The sequence below is a fragment of the Alligator sinensis genome, unplaced genomic scaffold (genome assembly GCF_000455745.1).
Source record: "Alligator sinensis unplaced genomic scaffold, ASM45574v1 scaffold1357_1, whole genome shotgun sequence".
Taxonomy (NCBI): domain Eukaryota; kingdom Metazoa; phylum Chordata; order Crocodylia; family Alligatoridae; genus Alligator; species Alligator sinensis.
The window spans coordinates 51,589-79,158 of record NW_005843146.1 but is presented as its reverse complement, the minus strand read 5'-3'; the positions used below and the strand labels follow the sequence as shown (position 1 = coordinate 79,158).

The following is a 27,570-nucleotide window of genomic DNA, read 5'->3' as shown; positions in this document are numbered from 1 at the left end:
GCAGTGCTATGTTGGCTAGCACTATGGAAGAAAGAGACTTGGGGGTCATCATTGACCACAAGATGAACATGAGCCTGCAATGCGATGCGGCGGCTAGTAAAGCGACCAAAACGCTGGCTTGCATCCATAGATGCTTCTCAAGCAAATCCCGGGACGTCATTCTCCCCCTGTACTCGGCCTTAGTGAGGCCGCAGCTGGAGTACTGTGTCCAGTTTTGGGCTCCACAATTCAAAAAGGATGTGGAGAAGCTTGAGAGAGTCCAGAGAAGAGCCACGTGCATGATCAGAGGTCAGGGAAGCAGACCCTACGATGACAGGCTGAGAGCCATGGGGATCTTTAGCCTGGAAAAGCGCAGGCTCAGGGGTGATCTGATGGCCTCCTGTAAGTTTGTGTCTTCCCATCAGTGGTGACCACCAGGATCTGGAGAAAAAGTTTGGTCACCAGAGCGCCCCAGGGATGACGAAGTCGAACGGTTATAAATTCCTGCAAGACTGTTTCAGGCTGGAAGAATCTTCCGAGGTCCCTTCCAGCCCTAATGTCTATGAAATCTATGAAATCTATACCCACACACCCTATGCCTCCTCACATACACGTGCACACAGCCGAGTGCCTCCTCTCTTACACACACAAACACGCCCCAGTGCCTTGTCTCGCGCTTACATGTGTGCACATGCGCATACACACACACGCGTGCGCACACACACACACACTTCTGCGCCTCTTCAAATACACACAAATACATGCAAGCACACACACCCTGTGCCCCTTACCATACACAGAAACATGCCAGTGCTTGTCTCACACACACGCACATAGCCCGGTGCCTTCTGACACACACACACACACGACACATCCTTGTGCCTCTCTCTGTCTTACTCTCTCTCTCTCACACACACACACACACACACACACACACGTGTGCTTTTTGACACACACAGATGCAACCCTATGCCTCCTCCCCCCCAGGTCTTACACACACACATACACACACCCCTCTGTGTCTCTTCATACACACACACATATATGCACATGCACACCCCTGTGCCTGCTCACACTCACACCCACCCACCTGTGTGCCCCCTCGCAAACACACCCCAACATACATACACCCACACATCCTGTGCCTCCTCACACTTGCACACACAAACCCATGTGCATCCTCATACACATACACACACACTCACCTGTGCCTTCACACACACACTCACCCACTGTGCCTCCTTGAATACACATGCACACAGCCCAGTGCCTCCTCCCTCACATACATACGCACAGACACACTCCAGTCCTGCATCTTGCACACACATGCACACACACACACACACTTCTGTGCCTCTTCATACACACACAAATACATGCATGCACACACAACCTGTGACTTCTCACACACACACACACACACACAAACCCATGTGTCTCCTCAACCCCCCATGTTCCTCCTCTCACACAAACACACACAAAACCCTCTTCCTCCTCACACAAAAAACAGAGATCCTCTCTACCGTGCCTCCTCACATACACATGAAAAAGCTTATTGCCTATTCACAAACACACACACGTGTGACACACCTGTTTGCCTTCCCCCTCTCTCTCTCTCACACACGCATCTACACAAACCCCTTTTCATAGACACACACATACATGCCTGTACACTCCCTCTGTGCCTTCTCAAACTCACACACCCCCATGTGCCTGCTCACACAGACACATCCATGTGCCTCCTCACATGCACACCCCCCGTGCCTCTTCATACACATACACATATATGCATGCACACACTCCCTGTGCCTGCTTACACTCACCCAGACACATCTATGTGCCACCTCACGCACACATACCCCATGTGCCTCCTCTCTCTCTCTCTCACACACACACCTTTGAACGGTCCAAGTTTCCAAGGTGAAACTTGAACCTTTGTGCCTGGTCCTTCATGTTCATGTCCTTCAGGAGAGGCCGGTGGGGGGGCTGCCTGTCACAGCATCTGCGATGGCCTCGTCCATGCCCTGGTCACTCTGCTCCGTGCTTCTCTCTCCTGCAGGTTGGGGCATTGCTTTCTCACAGCCACCTGCTGTGGGGATCTCCCCGCTGCTCTCAGCACCAGCCCCAGCCTGACGGAGCTGCACCTGAGTCGTAACATTGATCTGGGGGATGGCGGTGTGTGGCTGCTGTGTGAGGGACTGAGACATCCCAGCTGCAAGTTGCAGACGCTGGGGTAAGGAGCATGCAGCTTCCTCCGGGCACGCACTAGGGTCTCTCTGGAAACGTTCAACGTGGCGAGGTGTCTTCCCACAGTGTCTTCCCACTGTGTTTGGGACAGTGGGATAGGTCGGCTGAGCACAGATGGCTCGGTCTGTGCTTCTGGGTCACTGTTGGGTGTGGTGACCATACAATTTTTAGTGAAATCCAGGACGCAGTTAAGGAAATCCAGGATGGGGTGCACTATGCACGTGCACGCACAAACACACACACCAATGAACATGCACATGCACCCCCCAACTCCCCCGTGTCTATTCACACACGCATATAAATGCAACCCTGTGTCTCCTCACACACACCCCTGGTCCCACACACACACACACACACACACACACACATGTGCGTGTATATATATACACACACACACACGCACACACACACACACACACACACACACACCTTTGTGCCTCCTCACACATACACAACCATGTACATCTTCACACGCATACAAGCACACACACTCACCTGTGCCTCCTCAAGCACACATGCAAACACCCCCCAACACACACACCCTGTGCCTTCTTGAGTACATGTGCACACAGCCCACGTGTGTGAGTGCCTCCTGTCTCACACACACAGACACACCCCAGTGCTATGTCTCACACTCACATGCAAACAGAGACACACGTCTGTGCCTCTTCAAGCACACACACGTCTCAGCACGCACACCCCCCTGTGCCTGCTCATACTCACACACACACACACACATTTTCCTACACACACACATGCAAACACACCCCCAGTTCCTCCACACACACACACAAAAACACACATACGCACACAAGACATACCCCAGTGCCTTCGCTTTCTCTCTCTCTCTTTCTCACAGACACAAACACACATGTCCACACACACCCCTCTTAATGCACACACATACAAGCATGCACACACACACACACTCCCTGTGCCTCCTCACACTCACACACCTGTGTCCCTTCTCACACACACATAACCAGGTGCCACCTCCCCCCCACATACACCCCACTGTGCTGCCTCTCACTCAGACACACACATTCATGTGCCTCCTCAGACACACACACAATCCTGTGCCTCCTCACACACATGCACTCACAGACACGCACACATACCCACACACCCTATGCCTCCTCACATACACATGCACACAACCCAGTGCCTCCTCTCTCACACACAGACACACCCCAGTACCGCATCTTGCGCTTACATGCATGCACACGAACACTTGCACAGACACACACACTTCTGTGCCTCTTCATACACACACAAATACATGCACACAGACACACACCCTGTGCCTTCTCACTCTTACACACAAACCCATGTGCCTCCTCACACCCCCCTGTGCCTCCTCTCCCACACACTCACAGACCCACACACACACACACCCTGTGCATTTTCACATACACACAAAAAACCCCGGTGCCTACTCAAAAGCACACATACACGACACACCTGTTTGCCTCCTCTCTCTCTCTGTCACACATCTGCACATACCCCTCTTCATACACACACACACACACACACACACACACACACACAGATGCATGTACACTCACCCTGTGCCTTGTCACACTCACAAACCCTATGTTGCTCCTCACACAGACCTATGTGCCTTCTCACATGCACATAACTATGTGCCACCTCTCACACCCCGCCCCTGTGTGCTTGTTCATACACACACACATACATGCATGCACACACTCACTGTGCCTACTCACGCTCACACAGACACATCCATGTGCCGCCTCATGCACACACACAACCCACATGCCTCCTCTCTCTCACACACACACACACACAAACACACACACACACACACACACCCCTTTGAAAGGTCCACGTTTCAAAGATGAAACGTGGACCTTTCTGCCTGGTCCTTCATGTTCATGTCCTTCAGGAGAGGCCGGTGGATGGCGGGGGCTGCCTGTAACAGCCTCTGCGATGGCCTCATCCATGCCCAGGTCACTCTGTTCTGTGCTTCTCTCTCCTGCAGGTTGAAGATTTGCCGTCTCACAGACACCTGCTGTGGGGATCTCGCTGCTGTTCTCAGCACCAGCCCCAGCCTAACGGAGCTGCACCTGACTGGTAACGATGATCTGGGGGATGGCGGCGTGCGGCGGCTGTGCGAGGGACTGAGACATCCCAGCTGCAAGTTGCAGACACTGGGGTAAGGAGCATGCAGCTTCCTCCGGGCACTCACTAGGGTCTCTCTAGAAAACATTCAACATGGCGAGGTGTCTTCGTCCTAGTGTTTGGGACAGTGAAATAGGTCGGCTGAGCGCAGATGCCTGGGACTGGGTCTTTGTTGGATGTGGTGACCATACAATTTTTTGTGGCATTTTTAGGAAGCAGTTAAGGACATCCAAGATGGGGCCAAAGTCAGAGCTGCAGCAGCCCCTTTCTACACCCCAACCTGCCCCCTTCCCCCTACTTGAATCCAAGACAAGGGACTTCTTTCCCCACAATTCATGGGGAAAATAACCTGATCTTGGACTGGAATAAATACAGTAATTCCATGAATCTGAAACATTCCTGCATGGTGGGGAACAAGGAAGCCTCCCTTGGAGGGTGTGTTACACTGCCGAGACCCTCTCCTTAGAGCGTCCAAAACAGGCTGTAGGGGAAGGTGCTACCGCAGCCTGAAAGGAGGTGCTGTAGGACATGGCAAGGAGAGTTTAGATGATATTGCTTCCATGCAGAGATGATTAGTGAGACTGCATCTCCCACCCCCAATGAAAGCAGCAGAGCAGCCTGTGTGGGTAATGGCTCAGCACCCAGGTAAGGGCTGCACAGTCCCACCTGCACGTGCTGTGCTCTGAACAGAGCTCACCAGGGAAGTGGGGTGGGGTGAAGAAAAAGGCTCCAGACCAAAACCCAGTCTTTGTCCTCCCCTTTCTTCTTAGAGGAAATCAGGTGGTGGTGGTGGGAGCAGCAGGCAGGGGTGGGAATGACAGACACGCTGTGGGCTTCAGCAGGCACCGGGGTGGGGCTTTTATTAGCCAGGGACACACTTTTGTTCTCTCTGAGCAGGGCCTGTGACGCGGGGGCCTGCTCTGTGCTGGGGCTCTGAGGAGCTGCTGCAGAACAAAGCCTGTCCTACAAAAGACCCCACTGGTGTGCGGTGCACTGGGGGCCATGGCTTCTACAGATACCCACAGAGAGAATTAGTGCCTTTTTCTTTTCTTTTTTTCCTCTTTTCCCCCCAAAGATTGAGCTTCTGCAAACTAAATGAAGAAACAAAGTGAGAGCTGGAGGATGTGAAAGGAATGAAGCCTGGTTTGGTCATAGAGGAATTGGAGGTGGACGAGGAGTAGGAAGATGCTCTTTGAGGTCCTTGGTCTGTCTGGTCAGATCTGGCAGTGAACGCACAGCAGTACCTCCTGCAGTAACACCAGGAATCGGCTTCCCTGTGCTGTGGGGTGGAGCAGATGTGAAACCAAAGCCGCAAACTAGATGGGTGTGTGCTCCACTTCCCTTTCAGCCAGCTGGATCGCTTCATCCGTTCTCACCCTCAGCCTCTCCTCTTCCTGCCTGCTCCAGGGCTGGGGGTCAGGCCCAGTGGAGGCTGTGAGCAGCGGTGGGGATGGGCCCTGCAAGTACCCAGGACACAGGGACCTGGACAGAGCAGGATGGACCGAGGCAGGCGCTGGTCTGTGACAATTTGCTACAACGTGCTGTTCATGGTGGTGTCTATAGCTGTAGTGAAGGGTCACCCTGGAGTGAGGCTGCTGTGAGGCATGGGACTGGACCATCTTGAATCAGAGAATGACATTGTGGCATTTTCTAGCTCCTGTATTTGTCAGAGTTTCCATCCAGTAAGGAAGTCAGCCTTTGCTGGAGGAGGGGGATAAAAGGGGCCCCGTGCTCTGAGCTGGGTTCCTCCCACATCCTCTGCTGCAGTGCCCATTTGTAATCATCGTGAGGATCCAACGCTTTGTATAACTTAGCCTCACACCGTGGGTAAGGTCTCCCTAGCAGCCTGCCACCTGTTAGTAATTCTTACAATTGGAAGATGTAAAAGCATACCCAGTATTTTGAACATCTGAAGCTGTCCAAGGACTTGTTTCACATCCTCATCTGGCTCTTCCCCTTCCAGCCTTGTCACCCTGGTACTGGGCTGTCCCCCACCTTGCACAGCCATCTCCCCCTCCCGTCTCCTGGCAGGACGGCAATGTCCCAAGGTTTGCTTATGTCAAGAGTTCATGCATCAGGCAGGTTCACTGATCAGGCCAACTCTGTCCAGTGCTTTAGCAAAGCCTTTGTGTGAGCAGCATATACATGGATCAATATTGCAGTGAGGCCTCCAGGGTCACTGAGCCACGAGAGGACAGATGGGAGGGACAGGCAGGCAGTCAGAGCCGCGTGTTGGGGTGTGCACAGCAGGGCTGTCTGCTGTGGGAGGGCCAGGCAGTGCACAGGGATGTGCAGGGATGAGTGTGTGCGAGCAGGGCTGTGCGTGAGTGTGTCTCTGTGCTCTTGATGGCCTGGACAAGCCGTGGGGAGGGGGAGGTGTGTCAAGGCAGGGTATTGTGTGTGAGGGGACTGCACACGCACCACACAGCCTGGCTGGAGCCAGAGCTCCCTTCTCCATCATCCAAACCCGTCTATGCTCTTCTCCTTTTCCAGCAGCAACAGAGGGTTATGGGCGGTCTGAGCCTCCTGACTAGCTTCTGCTGCCACTGGCAGGGACTTCCCGCACCCATGGCTTTGCAAGCAGCAGTGCCAGGAGCAGATCAGGGATGCAGATCCCCCACCAGCAACCTCCCACTGGACAAGCCACTGGGAACCAGGTGCACCATCCCACTCTGCCCCATGGGAGCAGTGTCAGAGCAAGTTGGGATGGAGGCGGGTGCCCTACCCCCCTCGGCCCCACGGCGACGGTGTCAGAGCGGGTTGGGGTGGATCCTGCCATGAGCCGCAGCCTGTCCAGACAGAGCTGGGGTCCCCTCCTGCCATGGCAGCTCCTCCACCCCAGGCAGTCAGCCCCACTGCCCAAACACGGCCCAGGCCCACATTGTGCCCAGGTTCCTCAGGGAACGGTGCTGGGCTGGGAGGCTAGAGCACTCCTGCATCTCACACCCACATGCAGCAGCTGATTCGAGGTGGTTCAGTGCAATGGCAAAGCAGCTGATCCCAAGCAGTTCAGTTCCATGGAGGAAACCTCAGCTCAGCCCAGGCAGGAGCTGTGGAGAGGGGGCCTTACAGCTACAGAGGGCATGAGCTGCCCCACCAGGAACCACGGGAAGGGAAAGTCCCCTCACCCCATCCCTGTCCCCACCCCGAGCCAGCCACGAGGGAAAGGCGCGTGTGTGTGGTGATGCTGTCCCAGCACAGAGCGAGCTGCCCATGGACTGCAACTGGGACCAGAGGCTGCCCCACAGACTCAGACCCCATGGGTTGCCTTGTGCCCAACTGGGGCCATGCGGCTGGGAAGGAACAAGCCCAAAGACCCCAGCCCTGCAGGAGCTCACCAGGGCTGTGCGCCCACCTGGACCCTCATCGTCCCAAAGGCACCAGGCACCGCGGAGTGTGTTGTTGCCTCCTACAGCTCACCCAGCTGGGCTCCAGGTGCCACCTGCCCTGCCTCCTGCCTGACGTCACACTTACACGGCTGCCACCGCTGTGACATCACACAGAGCACTGCCAGGCTGGCAGTGAGGATCCTTCCACCATGGGAAATAGTCCCTGACCCCACCCCCAATCCCTCCAACATGAGAAATAGTCCCCACCCCAGGCCTGGGGTCCCCGCACCAGAGGGAATTGCCCCCGCTCTCTCCTCTAGGAAGAAGAAGTGGAAAAAACCAGTGAGGAACAAACAGGATTTAGTAAAGTGGAGTGGTCACAGCGGGCGTCCTGCCATGGCCTTTAGGACATCAGCGTGTTTCCACCTCCTGTAGCAACAAACGGCGACTGCCTGGGACAGACATGGGGCAACCTGCAGGACTCCTGGGCTCTGCCTCTAGCTCGGGGAGGGAAGTGGGGTCTAGGAGCTAGAGCACGAGATGGGGAACAAGGTCACAGAGAGACCAATAATGGGACAGAGGGCCCCAACAGGCAATGGCCTCAGGTGTGAGCTCCTTTCTCCTTGCCTTTCCCAGTCCCTCCTCCCCGTGGCTCTGCAGCAAGGGCCCCGTGGTGCTCCAGCTGGGCACTGCCCCCCACCTGCCCCCGCTGGGGCTCCCTCCAAACCAGGCCAGGAGCTGGGAGATTGGCCCCCTTTGTCCTGCAAGTGGCACAGACCCCAGCCACAATCAGTGTCCTTCCAGATCCAGCCCTGCCAGACTGCTCTGTGACCCCAAGACCTGCCAATTGTCAGTGATTTTAACTTTTAGCTCGGGGAGGGAAGTGGGGTCTAGGAGCTAGAGCACGAGATGGGGAACAAGGACACAGAGAGACCAATAATGGGACAGAGGGCCCCAACAAGTAATGGCCTCAGGTGTGAGCTCCTTTCTCCTTGCCTTTCCCAGTCCCTCCTCCCCGTGGCTCTGCAGCAAGGGCCCCGTGGTGCTCCAGCTGGGCACTGCCCCCCACCTGCCCCCACTGGGGCTCCCTCCAAACCAGGCCAGGAGCTGGGAGATTGGCCCCCTTTGTCCTGCAAGTGGCACAGACCCCGGCCACGATCAGTGTCCTTCCAGATCCAGCCCTGCCAGCCCGGTCTCTGCCCCAGAGACCTGCCGATTGTCAGTGATCTTAACTTCGCACCCAGCCCAGCAACCTCAGTCTGCCCAGCTGCCACCTGCTGCCTTCCCCAGCCCCTCCTGCCACTGCCTTGGGACCTTCTCCCCTGTCCCGACATCAGGTGTCCGGGAGCAGAGACACCAGCCCTGCTACATTCCCTGCTCCCACCCGGGGAACTAACTGGACTAGAGCTGGGCCTAGACTCTGCAGAGAGCATGATGTCTGCCAAGTTTAAAGAAGATTGGTGCAGGGGTTTGGGGGGAACTGTAACCTAAATTCTTGAAATCCAAACTCATGTCACGGTTGTGTGTTACACCACAATGGGGTGAAAACTTCAGGGGTGGTGGCCCCTGGTGAGGCCACAGAGCCTGCCAAGTTTCAAGAAGACTGGTACAGGGCTTTGGGGGGAATGGCACCCCAAATTCTTGAACCGTCTAGGCGTGACAACATAGTGGGGTGAAAACTGCAGGGCTGGTAGGTCTTACTGAGGTCACAAAGCCTGCCAAGTTTCAAGAAGATCAGTGCAGGGGTTTGCGGGGAACTGCCCCTCAAGCTGCGTTCAGGACAAACCCCAGCATGCAGTGAAGATGTGCTGGGAAGAGCCTGGTCAGAGGCTAGCTCCAGTCCCTGCGCGCCCTGCAACACCGCGCAAGTCTGGGTGCTGAAAACCTCGGCTCTGCGTTGGCACCACAGGAACTGGCCTCCCGATCCAGCTGTCTTTGCCTCAAGCACTAGGCCTGTGCGAGTCGGCAGTGATCCAATCCGGCTTCAGATCTGGCCACTTCGGATGGCCGCAATCCGATCTGGAGCTCAGGACTGGGTTTCCGCCTCGATCTGGCCGAAATGGCTCTGAAGCTTCAGAGCCGCCTCGGAGATCCGGCTATAGGGTATAATGGGGAATCAATGAAATATCTATAACTTTGATGTTTGTTGTCCAATTTGAATGAAACTTGCAGGGATGGTAGCCTCTGCTTAGCGCATGAAACTTGCCAAGTTTCAAGGAGATTGGTTTAGGGGTTCGGGGAGAACTGCACCACAAATTCTTGAAAGACAAACTCACGTTACAAAACACGGGGTCAAAACTGCACGGGAGGACTTGGACTTCTGCTTCAGGCAGCTCCCACTTCACTTTGGTACCCCAGGGGGAAGTGCCCAGCCATAGAGTGGATGCCGGTGGCATTTCAGCAGAAGTGGAGGCCCTGTTCCCTGTGCAGTGTGGAGGCACAGACCTCCCTTTGGCCCCTGCATGTGCTCAGCACTCCTGTGACCTGGCAGGGCTGTGGCATGGGCTGTGTGGCCCTGGGCAGGGATAAATCATGAGGGCCTTGGTTGGGGCCACTTGGGCCTGTGAAGTGCCATTGCATTCTGCTCTGGGTCTGGTCAGAGCCAAAATGTCTCCTTGCCCCCTCCCATGAGGGATGTGACCCCTCACATGTACCAGACAAGAGCAAACACGGCCGTTCACTCACCATGTCCTCACTGGTCTGGGGCTCCAGCTCCCAGTCTGCCCTCTCTGGCTGCTCTTCCGTTCCCTGCTGGGTCACATTTTGTGGCAAGTCATTCTCCTCTTGCTGCTGAAACCTGACAATGATCCTGTGCTCAATGTCCAGGTCCTTGGGGGTGTCCCTAGAAATATAGGGGGAGTCCTTCAAGGTCAGCTGGGCTCTTTGCAGCTTGCCAGGTTGCTGCTGGTCGTGTTCGAGAGCTGCAGGTACCATGAAGTGTAATCTGCCGCTGGGTATTCACTTTGGACGCTGTCTTCCACAGAGCTGGCAGGCAAGCAGAGTGGGAGGGTGATTCACTCACCATGTCCTCGCTGGTCAGGGACCCCAGCTCCCAGTCTGCCCTCTCTGGCTGCTCTTCTGTTCCCTGCTGGGCCACGTCCTGTGGCAAGTCGTTCTCCTTGTCTTGCTGTTGAAACCAGACAATGATCCTGTGCACGTTGTCTACAGCTGTGAGGGTGTCCCTGGAAATGTAGGGGAAATCCTCCAGGCTCGGGTTGGGCTCTTTCCAGGGCGCTGCTGGTCGTGACTGAGAGCTGCAGCTTCTATGATTCATAATCTACCACTATGTATTTACTTTGGACACTCTCCTCCACAGAGCTGCCAGGCAAGCAGAGAGGGAGGGTGATAGGCAGCTGAGGGGATGAGGCACCCCAATATCCTCCAAAGGCCCCAGGCAGGAGCTTAGGAGTGATGTGCATGCGGAGAGCGAGGAGCAGGGACTGGCAGTGCCAGGAGACTGGGCCTTGGTATGTGAACCCTGGGTCTGTCCCAGTTTGTGACCAGGGACAGTGACTGATCCAGATCCATGTGGACTGACAGCTCAACTGGAAAGACGGGCAGTAAGAGAGGGGTGATCCATGGGGATTAGTTTAGAGCAATGTCTCATGGCTGTGTCAGGGCCTGGGTGGTCTTGGAAGGGCTGGTGGGTGCATTTCCTGGAGTAGGCCAGGCTATGTGAAGGTCCCTCCTGCTCTTGTTGCCCCTTGTCTCAGTCCAGGGAGACAGCTTCCCCCTTCCTCCCCTGTCTGCCCCGAGCCCTGCCCCTTGGCTGCCACCTGTCCTCTTGCTGCCAGAAGCAGCAGGTCAGGGCCCGCCAAAGGCAGCTCCAGCACACTCTGCTCTCCATGTCCCAGGATCTCGTGCACCCACAGCCAGAGACTTGCCAGGCAAAGCTGCAGCCAGAGCCAACGGGGTCCATTCACTGCAGAGGGGCAGTTGGGGGCATCGGTCTCCCCAGTGACCCATGCCAGGGCTTTGTGATCTAAGCAACATGGCCAGTCATTGCTACACATTATGACATCAGAGATCCCTCAGCCAACCCCCAGAATCCCCTCTGGCTCATCTACATTCCCAAATCTCATTGGCTGAGATGGAAGGACTTCTGGGTACTGGGTACCCAGTGGACTGGATCATCAATGGCTCGTTGTCGAGTTGGGAGAAGATAGCGACTGGGGCCTCAGGGGGCTGTCCTGCTCCTGCATTGTTAATATTTTCATGTATACTTTGGAGGATGGGACTGAGTGGGTGCTTAGCAAACTTGCAGGTGACACCAAGGAGGCTGGAGCTGCAGATGCCCTGGAGAGCAGGACCAGGATCCAAAGACCTGAAGAGACTGGAGAGGTTGGAATTAATGGAATGGAAGTGAACAAGGAGATGTGTAAAGTCCTGCACTAGGGAGAACAAACACATACCCATCTGCAGACTGGACTGAGCAGCCAGGCCACAGGACTGCAGGGAAGGACCCATGTATCCTCGTCAGCCAAGAGCTGAACATGAGCAAAGGGAGTGCTCTTGTTGGTGACCACTAATAGCAAACTGTGACATGAGAATGAGAGTGTAATTTATGAGTTATGGGAAGTGATTGTTCTGCTGCAGCAGTGAATGGTGTGAAACACCCAGAAGCTGTGGCAGAAATGCCACCGTCTGTGTCTCCCTCCAGAAACCTGTCCCGGTCAGCTTGGGACCCTGGGGTTGAATTCCTAAGGAAGGGGGGATTTTCCTCCATGGCTACATGACAACAACCTGGTGCTGAGGGTGGGGTCCCTCTGGTCACCTGAGTGGGTGCTTCTCGGCCCAGGTAACCAGTGATGCTTTTTAAATCAGTTGGCTAGTTGCCAACACTTCTGGCTTCTATCGGACTGGGCTGCTGAGGTCAGAAAGGCTATATAAGGGCCTGGTCCAAGAAGACGGAGGGGAGAAGCCATTTCACCAGCATGGCACAAGCATCAGGACACAGGGAGAGAGTCTGATCCAACCGAAATGCTTCTCTCTGGAAATCTCCGAGCCAGAGAATTTTCCATTTTCTGAAGAAAGCATTTATTTAGCACAACAGGAAGTCCTGCACAGGTCGTATGTAATCCTGAGGGCAGTGTGTCTCCTTGCAGCCAGGTATTGAGAACATCTTTGTGGGGGATGCGCAGGTCTCCTTAGGTGGTGAGGAAATCCCACAGGCTCATCTTGGCCTGGGTTTTTACAGGTGAATCTGCACCGCCTTCTCCCCCTTGAGTGCCTTCACCTTAGCATGCTTTACATTTTCCTTCACATATTGAATAGGGCAAAACAGCACCATTTTGTTTCAAATTGCATTTCATCATTTCAACAGAACAGCATTTCATTTTGGGTTTCATTTCATTGCGAAAGCGCTGTTCTCTTCCGTTTCGTCAAAACTGTTTCACTGTTTCGACGCTGTTTTGCTGTTTCGCCCATAGGCTATAATAGGCAACCACAAAACTGCCTATAACTTTGTCAGTTTATGCCTGATTTGGATGAATCTTGCAGGGATGGCAGCCCCTGCTGAGGCCACAAAGCTTGCCAAGTTGAAAGGAGATAGGTGCAGGAGTTTCTGGGAAACTGCACCTCAGGCTGCTGACAAGCAAAGCTCGTGACATGGATGACAGTAAGCAGGCTAGTTCAAACAGTGCTGCCTTTTATGCAGCTTTTCCATCCCTCCCCCAGAGCACTGGGATTGGAAGGGACCTCAGGGAAGGATGACACTCACAGTCAATATAAGAGCGGTCCCCCCCACTCCTTGCTTTCTGTTTCCCTGCAGGCAAGCCCTGCTTGAGTTTCAAAACTCGAACCATTTCGACTGCCCTCGTTTCATTTTCAGGCTGTTTTGAAACCCTTCATTTCATTTCAATTTCAGTTTCACTGTTTTGAGCTCGAAACAAGCCAAAACAGCATCAGAACGAAACAGCTGGAAAAATTTTACACAGCCCTTTGCATACCCCTCATGACTCTCATGCGTTCAGTGTCTCTGTCTCTTCTTAGGTATTTCAGTCTATCTCTCCTTACAGCTTCTGCTCTGACATGTCAATGTAGTCCCTTGTTTTCCTTGGTTACATCAGCACAAGTAGTCTGGGACCCTCCCCTGCTTATAGAACTTCTGTTTTGTTTTATTTTTTTACAATTATAGCAATAAAACTTATTCTCAACAAAATTACTGAAATTTTTTATTTTTAATGTCCTTAAAAATTTCCATTAATGATTAATATAATACTAAAATGCATGTAAACGTAAAAGTAAACTTCTTGAGAAAAGTGGGGTTTTGGTTCTATCATGGTGGGACCAGGGTTTTTTGACAACATGGTTGATGGGACAGGATAGGCTAGTGATTCAGGCTGATCTGGACAGGCTCGCAAGGTGGGTGGATCAAAACCTGATGGCATTCAACATGGAGAAATGCAAGGTGCTCTACATTGGGGAACCCTCCCCCTCACACACCATAGTTATAGCTCAGTAGTGCTACACTCACTAGCACCACAACTGGAAGAGACTTGGGGGTCATGATTGAGCTACCAATGAGCTACCAGTGCGATGCCACAGCCAGCAAAGCAAACAAAACCCTGGCTTGCAACTGCCGATGCACCTCAAGCAAGGCCCAGGAAGTCATCCTCCTGCTTTACTCGACATTGGTGAGGCCACAGCTGGAATACTGCATCCAATGCTGGGCTCCGCAGTTTAGAAAGGATGGAATAGCTTGAGAGGGTCCAGAGGAGAGTCACGTGCATGATTAAAGGATAAGAGAGCAGACCTTATGAGTAGAGACTGAGAGCCATGGGACTGTTCAGCCTGGAGAAGTGAAGGCTCAGAGGGGGACATGGTGGCAGCCTATAAGTTCATCAGGGGTGTGCATCAGGGACTGGGAGAATGTCTGTTCACCAGGGCACCCCAAGGGAAGACAAGGTCTAATGGTCACAAACTGCTGGAAGACCATTTTAGACTGGACATAAGGAAAAACTTCTTTATTGTCCAAGTCTCCAGAGTCTGGACTAGACTCTCCCCAGAAGTGGTGCAGGCACCTAGTCTGGACATCTTTAAGAAAGACTTGAATACCTAGCTTGCTGGAATCATATGACCCCAGCTGACTCCTGCCCCTTGGTCAGGGGGCTGGACCCAATGATCTTGTGAGGTACCTACCAGCCCCAATGTTTATGAAATCTATTAAATCTATGGAGGGCAACAGAAATTGTGAGGGGGCTGGGGCACATGACTTATGAGGACAGGTTGAGGGAACTGGGCTTATTTAGTCTAGAGAAGATGAGACTGAGAGGGGATTTAATAACAGCCTTCAACTACTGGAGGTGGGGTTCAAAAGCAGATGGAGCTAGACTGTTCTCAAGTGGCAGATGACAGAACAAGGAGCAATGGCCTTAAGTTGCGACAAGGGATTTTTATGTTAGATATTAAGAAGAATTTTTGCACCAGGAGGGTAGTAAAGCATTGAAACAATTTACCCAGAAAGGTGGTGGCATCTCTATCCTTGGAGGGTTTTAAGACCCAACTAAACAAAGCTTTGGCTGGGATGATGTAGCTGGGGCTGGTCCTGCTTTGAGCAGGGAATTGGACTACATGTGAGGTCCCTTCCCACACTAATTTTTTTCTGATTCTATGAAAAGTTATTACCTGTTCTGAGGAATCACATGGTAATGCTTATGATGGTCTCTGCCCGCATGCTTCATGAGGATCTCTGGTGAGATGGGTTTCTGTCACTGACATCCAGTGAAGGGAGGCATGGGGAGCCAAGCTCAGGAGTGGGTGTTATCCCCGTTGCTGGAGCCCACCAATGGCAGATCAAGTCTACCATGCAGTCCCAGGGCTGAGACCCACAATCAGTGGACTGTAAGTCCTAGCATTTCACCTGTGTTTGGGATGTGGTTGGAGCCCCAATATCTGGTTTGGAAAGGGGTGTACAATGGCTTTACAGTGTGAGCTAACATGATCAGCACTGAACAGGTGGCAGTGCCAGAGCATGTGCCCACTTTGGTTTTATTTTAGAGACCAGGATTAGTTTGATACAGATGTGAAACAAAACAAAGATTTCTTTAACAACAACAGCAGGGAAAAGGGAATAGGAGAACAACAATATGATACCACAGTGGCTCAAAGTAGGAACTACAAAGTGGAAGAAATAAACAGGTTAATATTAGTACTTTCCCAAATCCAGTCAGGATAATGTGAAGCCAAACCAAAAAATATATATCCAGTACAGATGGAGAGAGTTCAGGTTAACTGATGTGGTGACTCAAAGAAGGCATAAGGGGCATCTTTACATGTGCTGTGGGTGGGATGGGGCGGGGGGGCATGCATTAAGTGGAGTGGATATCAGGAGCCAGCAAACACTTCAAGGGGCACATCATTACGCATGGGGAACCTGCCTCATGAGAGGGTACTATACTACACTTTGATCTACACTAGCCCTGGGATGGCAAATTGCTTGTAGTATCTCCATGGAGCACTTAAACAATAGCAGAGCACATGCACGTGCTACTTAAGAGGCCTGGAGAAACTCCGCCCACCTAAGTCCTAATTTTGTTACAACTGCAAATGCACTTAGCAACTCGTTTATTGCTTGAACACACAGATTCTCACATTTTAAGTGAAGTTAACAGATCCAAAGTGTCAGGCTTGACATGGCATTCCCAGGTTAGTGGATACAGATCTCCACCCCATCTAAAGTGCAAGAGAAAAGCCAATCCTCCTGCTCAAGCCAAACGGGCCCTCAAATATGAACCCTCTGGGTCTCATCCCAACCCTTTCTCTAAAGTATGTTGATATTTTAACTGATCTGTGATGCAGGTGTGTTGTACCGCAAGTGTTCCCTTGTGTTGCTAACTTTGTTGCATATTCACTATTACAGAACTAGCAGCATTTCTCTGGGCACCTGGGGCTCTGATTTGGGCTTGCAGAAACGCCCAGGTGATCAGTTCAGTTTCACAACAGTTGTAACACACTTATCACCACCACCACAGTGCCTGAGCACCTCTCATACTTGTGTCTTTTTCTTTGCTATTCCCCTGCTGTCATCTTCAGTCTCTAGGTGGAGAATTGCAGTCTAGAGTCTGGGCAATTAGCTATAGGGGTCACAAAGGAAGTTTGTCATTGGAGCCCTGGGCCCCAGGCACTGGTCTAACTCTTCAGATGAGACCATCCTGCTTAGGCCTGGCTTAGCCTTTTATTTTCCACACCTTCCCTAGGTGCTCATGGCCCCTTCTGGCCTTCAACACTGTCTTTCTGAAAATGCCCTGAGGATCCAGAGAAGGAAAGAATCGATCCTCTTCTGGCTGTCTGAACTGTCACTTTGTCTGCACACACATGACCACAATGGATCAGAAACTGGGACCATGGAAACTTCCTTGGGAATATCCCTGTAGACCCCCCTTGGTCTTGGGAATAGGGAAAATCTTAGAAAACAGCACAGACTGAAGCAAGGATGAGACCCCCAAAGTGCAAGGCAGTTTCTGGATGCAGGATCTTTATTGGATTCTAACAAAATGGACACGAACATACACCAGGGAAAATGCAATCAATGGTGGGGACAGAGATACCTCTTCTGTGGCTGTGGAGGCAAACATGCTGGAGATACATAAATCCCAGTGACAGCTATGTGACAGACTGGAAGCTCCCCATGGACTCCAAAAGGGGCTTTGGGGGCCTATTCTCCACCCACAGAAGCAGAAAGAAACAGGTAACCAGACCCCTCAGGAGCCAAGATCTACATGCCTGAGGCCTGGGCCCCTCAGCCTGGCTGTCACTCCTTCCTGTCCCCCTTTGAAGCCAAGGTCAGATCAAACATGGAGCAAACCCAGCTCCTACTTATGAGTCTCTCTCGACCCACAGGATCCAACCATCTTCACCCAGCTTGTATGTGGCTGCTGCTGCTACTGGAGTCCCTGGCAGTGATTCATAGATTCATAGATGTTAGGGTTGGAAGGGACCTCAATAGATCATCAAGTCCGATGGGTGACCATACAAAAAGTAGCAGGTGCTTCCTCCTCTTTCCCCTTCTTCTCCAGGTAGTGGTAGGGTAGCCAGTGCAGGCAAATTTATCATTAATCAAAAACAAGCTCTGTCAGTTCCTCTATGACCAGACCAGGCTTCATTCCTTTCACAGCCTCCAGCTCTTGCTTTGTTTCTGAATTTAGTATGTGAAGGCTCAAGCTTTGGGGGAAAATGAGAAAGAAAAGCATGAATTTCTCTCTCTGGGTATCACTGTGTAGAAGCCATGGACCCTGGGACACTGCACACCACTGGGGTCTTTGCTGGGACAGGTCTTGTCCTGCAGCAGCTCCTCAGAGTCCGAGCACAGAGCAGGCCCCCCTGTGACAGGCTCTGCACAGAGAACAAAAGTGCGGCCTTTCCTAATAAGAGACCCCAACCCGGTGCCTGCTGACGCCTGTCTCTGTCATTCCCACCCCTGCCTCCTGCTCCCCACACCACCAGCTGCTTTGCACTGAGAAGAAAGGGGAGGACAAAGACTGGGTTTTGGTCTGGAGCTTTTTCCTTCTCCCCACCCCACTGCCATGTTGAGCTCTGTTCAGAGCACAGCACATGCAGGTGGGACTGTGTAGTAGGGCTGTGTGAAATGGCACCGTTCCATTTCACCTTGAGTTTCGACGGTTCGATGGAACGGCGTTTTGTATCGAATTTCATTTTGAGTCTAAACAGCTGTTCCATTTCGTTCTGTCGAAACAGAAAGACTGTTTCAACGCTGTTTCGAGTTTTGCTGGGGATGAGAAGTCATCCCAGCTGGGCTGACTTCCCATCCCCAGCGCTAGATCCCCTGGGGGGTGGGAAGCAGCCCATTTGGGCTGCTTCACGCTACTTCGCTACTTCGAGCCAGGGGCAGGAGGAAGACCAGCTGGGCTGCTTTCCTGCCCCACCCCCGCATGCTACATTGGCGCGATGTAGCACAGGGGGTGGGGCGGCAGCCCAGCTGAGCTGCCTCGCTGTCCCCTGCCAGATCTTGCACTGGAGATGGGAAGTCAGCCCAGCTGGACTAACTTCCCATCCCCAGCCTATGGTCAAAATGTTTCAACTTTTGAAACATTTTGACCAGCCTCATTTTGTTTCGAGGCTATTTCGATAGCCTTTGTCTCATTCCGATTTTGCTGTTTCGACCTCAAAATTGGTTGAAACAGTGTCGGAACGAAATGCCTGGCAAAATTTTGCACAGCCCTACTGTGTAGCCCTTACCCAGGTGCTGAGCCCTTACCCACACAGGCTATTCTGCTGCTTTCTCTGGGGCTGCTCTGTGTGCAGAGGGGGTGAGAGATACAGTCTCACTAATCATCTCTGCATTGAAACAATATCATCTAAACTCTCCTTGCCATGTCCTACAGCACCTCCTCACAGGCTGCAGTAGCACCTTCCCCTACAGGCTGTTTCTAGCAGCTGTTGTGCTCCTGCAACCTTGGGCAAAAAATACCCCTGGATTGCAGCTGGGGAGGTCAGGATCTATCCTAGCTGCAAGCACAGTAGTGGCATCAACCTGATCCTTGTGTCTGATGTACAGCCAGGTTGGGAGAAGGAAATTGGGACAGCTGTTCACAAAAAAATAAGAAAGTAGGAGCCAGGGCTCTAGGTTGGAGCATGGGGTTCTTCTTAAGACAAGGGTCTCAGCAGTGTAACACACCTACTGAGGGAAGCTTCCTGGTTCCCTACCATCCAGGGAAGTTTTAGATTAATGGAATTACCATATTAATTCTAATTCAAGATACCATTGGTTTCCCCATTCCTCATTGGGAAGGAAGCCCCTTGTCTTGGATTCAAGAAGGTGGAGGGAGGCAGGGTCGGGTGCAGGAGGTGGCTGCTGCAGCTCTGACTTTGGCCCCAAGTCAGGTCAGCACCACTGTCATATCCACAGCAGCTGCCTGCACCTGTCCAAAGGCATGGGTGTGTGTGCTTGTATGCATGTGTATGTAGAGGCACAGGGTGGGGTGGGGGGTGTGTGCATTCATGGTGCCCCTCGTCCCAAATATCCTTACCCTCGGTCCCAGGTTTTGCTAAAAATACTATGGTCATCCTACTCAACAGAGAGCTGGAGACACAGATGTCTGTAGTCAGCCTTCCTAATCCATGATCCAAAACATTAGGAACATTTCCCCCTGTTGAACATTTTTTGTAGAGACCCTTGTGAGTGCTCAGAGGAAGTGACATGCTCCTTACCCCAGTGTCTGCAACTTGCAGCTGTCATGTCTCAGTCCCTCACACAGCAGCCGCACGCCACCGTCCTCCAGATCTTTATTATAACTCAGGTCCAGTTCTGTCAGGCTGGGGCTGGTGCTGAGAGTGGCAGCAAGATCCTCAGAGCAGGCATCTGTGAGATGGCAACTTTGCAACCTTCAGGGGAGAGAAACAGAGCAGAGTAACCAGGGCATGGGGACCAGGCAGAAAGGCTGGCTCCCCACCACCCCTGGCAGAGCAGGGAAGGAAAAACTCCCCAGTTCCTACATTGGTTGGGTCCTGCCTCCTGGGGGGAGCTGGGAGCTGAGCAAAGACAGGAATGGGTCCCCTTCTGAAGTGGCTGATGGGGAGCAAGCTTGCTCCCAGTCAGCATCTGTATGAGCCCTATTCCTTTGGGCCACTGCTAATGATCTAGGCCCCACTGCAGGATACAGCCCCACAGCTCCCAAGCAATCACCAGATGCTTGGAGGGGAGTGAGTAGAATTAGGAGGTGCTAGGACCCTGGGGATACTTTACTTGCTGCAGCAGGGAGAATGATCTGGATGCAACAGGAGTAAAAATCCTGGGGTTGCCTCCCTGCTGCTGGGGCTGAAGCCTGCTGCTGCTTCCCTGAACTGCCCCCAGCCATAACCACTCTCTTCATGGGATGGATCTAGCCCACAGGTCATAGGTTGTCAAGAAGGGCAGCTTGTGCCTGAAAGCTTGCCCAATATCTTACCCACAAACATGGGGCAGGAACTGGTCCTATAAAATCCTGAACTCTCATACAATTCTTGTACAGGGCAACAACACAACAACAATCCAACCCTGCTACTTCTCAAAAGAGCTTGCCTCCAACCCGCTCCTGACACCAGCGTAACTTACTTTGTTCTAAAAGCAAATATTGGTGTGTAGCAGAGCACTAAGGTGCCTGCTACTTGTAGAGCCAGAGTAACTACGCAGGTGCTGGTTGCTAGGGTAACTGGAGGGAGCTAGTGACTCACACCTGCCTGGTCAGCTGACCGGAAGGGCAGGGCCTGGCTCCTATATAAACCACAGGCCAGAGGCCAGGAGGCAGTTCCCTGCTGGGAGCCAAGGGGGAAGGAGCCTTGCTGGAATGAGCAAAAGAGAAGGGGCCAGACTGCAGGTATGGCCTGAGATTTGGGGACAGGTGAAGCAACTCTGGTATGGTGAGATGAGGTTGGAGCCAGATGGCATTGAGAAGCCCCAGAAAGGGGGCAGCACTGGAGGAGCTCCAGAGAGCGGGGCCGTGTCAAGAAGCTCCAGAGAGAGCGGGCAGCATCGAGAAGCCCCAGAGAGGGGGTAGTGCCAGACAGGGCTGCGGAAAGCCCAAGCACCAGTGAGGGCACAGAGTGAGGCAGGGCCGCAGAGAGCCCAGTGAGGGCGAGGGGGCCAGATTACAACAAGGCCCAGACAACAATGGCGGTACCATCGGTGAGGCGTGAGCTGTGGTGTAGGGGAGGAAACGGAACTGCAGATAGTGCCCCTTGGCATCGGGGCAGTAAAAGGGCAGCCTCCTGCTAATTAACATCAATTAACAACAAGGTATGGCAAGCGAGAAGGTGGGCGGTTGGCCCAGGAACAGGTGTGCGGGCCACGTTATTTTGGCCCAGAGCAGGCACCCTGTTACATGATGGTTGCATTGGGTACCTTTGTGTGTCCTTCACCTATTCTCTGGTAGTTTTGCTCAAACAGGCTATTCCTGGTGAAACTACCAGCTAGTGGCGGGGCTCTGTACCTGTGCCAACTGCCCCATAAAATCATAGAAAACTGCAGTTGGAAAGGAACTCAGGAGGTCATCTCCTCCAACCTCCTGCTCAAAGCAGGACCAGCCCCAACTAGATAATTCCTGCCAGGGCTTTGTCAAGCCAGTTCTTAAAAACCTCCAAGGATGGAGAGTCCACAACCTCTCTAGGTAACCTCTTCCAGTATTTGACTACTCTTCTTGTGAGAAAATGCTTCCTAATATCTAACCTAAACTTCCCTTGCTGCAACTTGAGCCCATTGCTCCTTGTTCTGTCATCTGCCACCACTGAGAACCATCTAGCTCCATCCTCTTTCGAACTCTACTTCAGGGAGTTGAAAGATGCTATTAAATTGCCTCTCAGTCTCCTCTTACCTAGACTAAATAAACCCAGTTTCCTCAGTCTTTCCTCATAAGTCATGTTCCCCAGCACCTTCATTTCTAGGTGATTCCCAGTCCCATTCAGCTCTAAGTAACCCCAATGCTCTGTGCACATTGTCTTGCTTCCCTTGTGCTCACCTGGATGAGGAGGCCACATTAAGCTCTCCTTCAGTGCATCCATGGGGCTTGTGACAGGGAAGGAGAGGCAGCAGCCCCTTGTTCATCTGGCAATCATGGGTGGGAGGCCCTGCTGACAGCTCCCCCAGCTCCCTGCTGCTCCGTCAACAGGGGCCTCCAGAAGCAGGATCATCTCTATCAAAACCATCCCATACAACCATAATCTAAACTCTACATAAGACTACCCTCAGCATTGACACAATATAGACCTAACACCCTAACCTACTCCAGGTAAAGCAGGGGAACCATGGCATGTCCTGCTTCTATAAAACATTGACAATGTACACTTAAGTGGTCCCAGGAGGAGGGCCACACCCCCGACTACAGAGGACGTCAAGAACCCCTGTCCATGCCAATCTGACTATGGGGTAAAATTCCTTCCTGACCCATAATGTGCTGATCAGCCTGACCTTGAGTAGAGGGTAAGACTCTCTAGCCAGGAATCTCTGGCTTTGCTCCTAGGGGGAGAATCAGCACAGCCCAGGTGAAGTCCCCAGCCTTAGCTGTACCCAACACCCAAAGCCACTGGAGTGGCTTAAAAACACCCTGACACGTATAACAGAAAAAAGGTGGTCGGGGTGGGGGAGCAAACAGCAAAGTTCAGAAGCATGGGTAATACCCATGGTAGAAAACAGTCATAGCATCCCTGATCAGTAGCTGTCTACCCTCTTCCTGAACACCTCCAGTGATGGAGAGTCCACAGCTGCCCTAGGCATCTACTCCACTGCCTCACTGTTCTCACGGTGAAGAAGTATTTTTGAATCTCCAATCTAATTTTACTTTGATGCAAATTCAAGCCATTGGTCTGTGTCCTCCTCTCTGCAGCAAGACAGAAAAGGTGCTTTGCCTCTTCTTCATGGCAGCCCTTCAAGTAGCTGCAGTCTGCTATCATGGCCCTTTTTGAGCACCTTTTCAGCCAGCTGAACTGAAGAGCAGGGAGAAGTGACTTGTCTCCTGGCCAAAGGCAGGGCGAGGTTTCCATACTAGCAGCCCAGGTCTCTGTGACCCAGAACTGTGGCTTTCAACCTATTTCATCTCTAAAACCCCTGCTTTATGCTCCCACAGAGTTGAACAGGCCACTTCACCCCCACCTGCCTCCCCAAATGCACGCCCCCCCAAACCTTTAAGCAGACTCACAACCTATCTGGAACTGTTCCACTGGCTGGGCAGGCTACACACACACATGAGCTGACTGTGCACAGCACCTCCACAACAGCAGTAGCAGCAGAGCTGTGTGCACACAGTGTCCTTGGGATAATGAGCGCTGCCTCTCAGGGGTGCTGATGAGCAGGCTTGTAGAGCTTCAGTGAGGCAATCCTACTGCCTCCCATTGAGGAATCAAATCCCAGTCGGGCAGTGCGGGGTGCCAGGAGTGCTCTGGCAGGTTGCTGCAGTCCTCTGTGCTGTGCCCACCTGAGCCACTGCTACAGCCCACTGTGCACCAGGAGGCGCTCTCCCTGCTTATCTCCTCCTGGGAAGTCCATTTGCCCCCAGCACAAATGGCCCTAGCTCTGCAGGGGTAGGTGTTGTGTGTGGGTTTAGCTGTGGCTTTACTCAACAACTCCACTGTCTCCAGTATGGGAACCAGGCATGCTTCTCCCCCAAACCTAACCCAACACATGGAGGCTCTGGTGGAAGCTGCGTGATCCTTACCACAATGTCTGCAACTTGCAGCTGGGATGTTTCAGTCCCTGGCACAGCAGCTGCATGCCACCATCCTTCAAACCATAATTACCACTCAGGTCCAGCTGTGTTAGGCTGGGGCTGGTGCTGAGAGCAGCAGCGAGATCCCCACAGCAGGCAGCTGTGAGACGGCAACGCCAAAACCTGCAGGAGGGAAGCACAGAGGAGACGGATCAGGGCATGAATTTGGCCTGGCACAGCTGCTCTGACAGGCAGACCTGCTCACCAGCCCGCTGCCTGGCAAATCAGCATGGACAATGGGACAGAAGTCCCTCCTGCTTCCTTGCCCCAGGATCCACTCCTTGGCCATAAAAGAAACCAGTGCATCTTGCTCAGTCTGTGCTGCACCTGTGGCCAAACAGCAGTGAGAAAAGCCCAGCCCTAACACACTACTCTCAAACAATTAGGAATGATCACCAAAGTGCCCCTTTTAAAGAGGAAGAAACATAAAGAAGGGGCACAATTTTGTCCTGATGTGGTCCTCACTCCAGCACCAACAGTCCTCGTACTGGAGGGGCGGCAAAGTGAGGGAGAGAAAAGAGGGAAGAGTCTGAGCCCATGAACTAACTGGATACTTTTCATCCTGCCCCTTCTTAACTAGCAGACAAACTGATGTACAGACATCACTAGCAAACACCCACCTGTGAGCAGACAGGCAAGAAAGCAGAAGGACATGGAGGGGCTCTGCCCCGCTGTCACAGGCAGGAGGAAGGGGTTGAGGGGTGGCAGGGTCCATCCAGCCCTTCATGCATCAGTGTGGGAAGGGCATGGCCACACACAATCCTAGTAGCTGTTGCTGGACAGAGGGACCCAGACTTGCTGATTTGGGAATATGCACAGCAGGAGGGGGGCCAGGTGGGCCACAGTGCACAGAGCTTGAGGGTCTGCCATGAACATACACAATTATTGGCGTAAACCAAAAGCCACTCACAATGCTACTAAACCTCTTCCCTAGTCCAATGCAACCTGCCAGTGCAGTGGGGGAGAGAACAAGGGCCATTCTAGGGCCAGCACTGCCTCTCTAGGGCACGGGTGGCACCTGGAGCACAACTTGTCACGTCTACCTGAAACCAAGATGAGCCTGAATTTAAGATGACTGAACCCTCCGCCTACCAGCCGCCCCATAATTAGATGATGTACATGAAAAATTAAAAATGTTATAAATGTGTATGTCTAGAATCTGATTAGTGGAAGGTTGGCTTAAATTTGTCCCCCTCACTCCTATGATGAAGAGAGCAATGGCAGAGGCCAGTGGACCAGATCCCAACCCTGGCTCCCCTGCCCTCATGTGTCTCCCTGCCTGCCATGTACCCTGCTCCTACCTGCCAATCTGTGCCTGTGCCTGCCCCAACTCCCTGTTCCACAACCCCCTGCTTCATGCTGTCCCACCGACAGCCTGTCCCCACTGGCAGCCTGTCCTCTGCACTCCCTCAAGCCTACTCATTGAACCCCTGCAGCCTGCTCCCTGCCTGCCCCTGATTCCCTGTCCTTCCCCCACAGCTCTACTCCTCTGGGGCAGTCAGCAGCAGCATGGACCCAGCTGGGCCCCACCCCAGGAAGAAATGGGAGTACTTCCCCACCAAGCTAGGGCTGGAGGGACCCGATATAGAGCAGAAGGTAATGGGGAAGAGGGACCAGGTGGCAGCTAGAAGGTTCCCTTCCCCATTCCACAGTCTCTCCAATGATCCCCTATGCCATGTGACCCCTCCACACCCAAATGAGCCACCCTTCCCCAGTCTGGACCTGAGCTGCCCCCTGCCATGGACTGGTATTTGAGACATCCATGAAGTTTCCACCCTTTCACTCCCCCATGCTTAAAGGGCGGGGGGAGGAGGTCTTGGATTGGAGTAAATATGCTCAACACAAGACAAAATGAGCCAGCTGTACCACTGCACAGGTGTCTGCAGTTTTCACTTGCGGCATTTCAGTCCCTCATGCAGCAGCTAAGGTCTGGATTCATCCTTCAGTCCCAGGTTTGGAACTAAGCCCTGTGCTCTGGATGCACTGCTCTGCCCCTTCCCCTCCTCTGCATGAGGCAGGGGCATCAGGCTCTATCACAGGTGTCCGGGACGGGCCTGGCTTTACTGAACAATGTGTCATCCCAGTGCAGGTGCTGGGTGCAGGTTGCGAGCAATTGATGTCAGGGCTGGAGAAGCACAGAGCTCAGAGCCCCTCTCTGCTTCACAGAGCGGACGTCATGCACCAGCCCATTCCTGACACATTACACAGAGGCCCTGGGGAACTCCCAAGGGAAGTCATGTGCTCCTTACCGCAGTGTCTGTAACTTGCAGCTGCGACGTCTCAGTCCCCTGCACAGCAGCCGCACACCGCCATCCCCCAAATCACCGTTACCACACAGGTCCAGCTGTGTCAGGCTGGGGCTGGTGCTGAGAGTTTCAGCAAGATCCCCACAGCAGGCGGCTGTCAGACGGCAACGCCACAACCTGCAAGAAAGAAGCACAGAGAAGAGAGATCAAGGTGTGAATGGGGCTGTTCCGACAGGCAGCCCCTCCTACCAGCCCCCTCTCAGCCAATCAGCATGGACAACGGGACAGGAGTTCCGCCTTCTGCCCTGCTCCAAGGTCCACCCCTTGGCCAAGGAACAACCAGCACTTCGGGCGCTTGTGCATGTGACAATATTATGATGTACATACGATGCAAATGTCATTTTCTGTGGCTTAAAGGCATCACACATCATGCATGCACCAGTATTGGGGGTTTTAGATAAGCTTGCATCTGAACTACAGTCTGATGTAATTTAGTTTGCAATGATGCATTGCAGCTATTACTCAGCTCATCCCCTGGCCATGGGAGAGGTGGGCATGCTCCACAGAAAAAAAGAATTGGGCCCCTTGCCACTTCTGCCTTTAGCAGGCACCTGCTGGAGGCAGAAATGGTGAGGGGCCCAATCCTTTTCTTTTCCAGCAGAGCCTGCCCACACCCAGGGGGTGAGATGCCAGTGGACTGCATGGCCCTTGAGCTCTGGGGGGCCCCAGTCCTTCACTTCATGGTGGTGGCTTCCCCACCCTGGGGCCACACAGACAGGCTGCTAGCGGGCCGGGTGCTGCCCCAGCTTGGGGGCAGCACCGGGTCCAGTACAACTCCTCCCAGGGGGATGCCACTGCCAAGGAGGGAAGCACTAGGGTAGGGCTTCCTGCAACTCAGGGGCCACTCAGCCTATCAGCAGCTCATCCCCCAGCCATGGGCAGGCTCCTCCAAAAATAAATAAATAAATAAAAGGATCGGGCCCCTTGCCATAATGTGATGGAAAAATAAAACCCCTAAACTGAAATGGTTGGTTTCAATTAAAAAAAATCCTGCCATTTCAATTTAGGGGGCATAGAAAACTCAACTCCCGTCATGTGCACAAGTGCCAGCTCCAGTGTCTGTGCTGCACCTGTGACCAATCATCCTTGAGATTGGCCAGGAGCAGAGGATGGGGTAATGAGGAATGAGGGACAGGGTAAGCACTTCCTATCTCAGCCTCACCCTTGGACCAAGCACCAGGCAGCACTAGCAGGAGACTGCCCCATCAATCCTGCCTACTTAGTTCTACTGCAATCAGGTGGCTTCACCTCCACCAGGCCCTGGAACGGTGTGTCCCAGTCAGACCCGATCCTGGTGCAGGAGGCTGTTGGAGGAGCCCCTTCACCAGGCAACAGGCAGGATCCAGGCAAGGTCTGCTCCTCCATGCCTCAGCA

At 53.0% G+C, this 27,570-nt stretch overlaps 1 protein-coding gene and 1 pseudogene across 1 annotated transcript in view; one reads left to right on the top strand and one right to left on the bottom strand.

The window, feature by feature from the left end:
• The window catches only part of LOC112548373, a 10,770-nt pseudogene extending 5,221 nt beyond the window's left edge, over positions 1 to 5,549 (top strand).
• Positions 5,550 to 17,164: 11,615 nt separating this feature from the next.
• The window catches only part of LOC102381106 (NACHT, LRR and PYD domains-containing protein 12-like), a 46,690-nt gene continuing 36,284 nt past the window's right edge, over positions 17,165 to 27,570 (bottom strand). Inside the window, exons 8-11 of the mRNA XM_025194006.1 lie at positions 26,140 to 26,313; positions 23,840 to 24,013; positions 19,866 to 20,039; positions 17,165 to 17,858 (exon numbers count right to left, since the gene is read on the bottom strand). Coding sequence (XP_025049791.1) covers positions 17,750 to 17,858; positions 19,866 to 20,039; positions 23,840 to 24,013; positions 26,140 to 26,313 — 631 coding nt within the window. The 3' untranslated portion in view covers positions 17,165 to 17,749. The remainder of the gene's footprint in view (positions 17,859 to 19,865; positions 20,040 to 23,839; positions 24,014 to 26,139; positions 26,314 to 27,570) is intronic.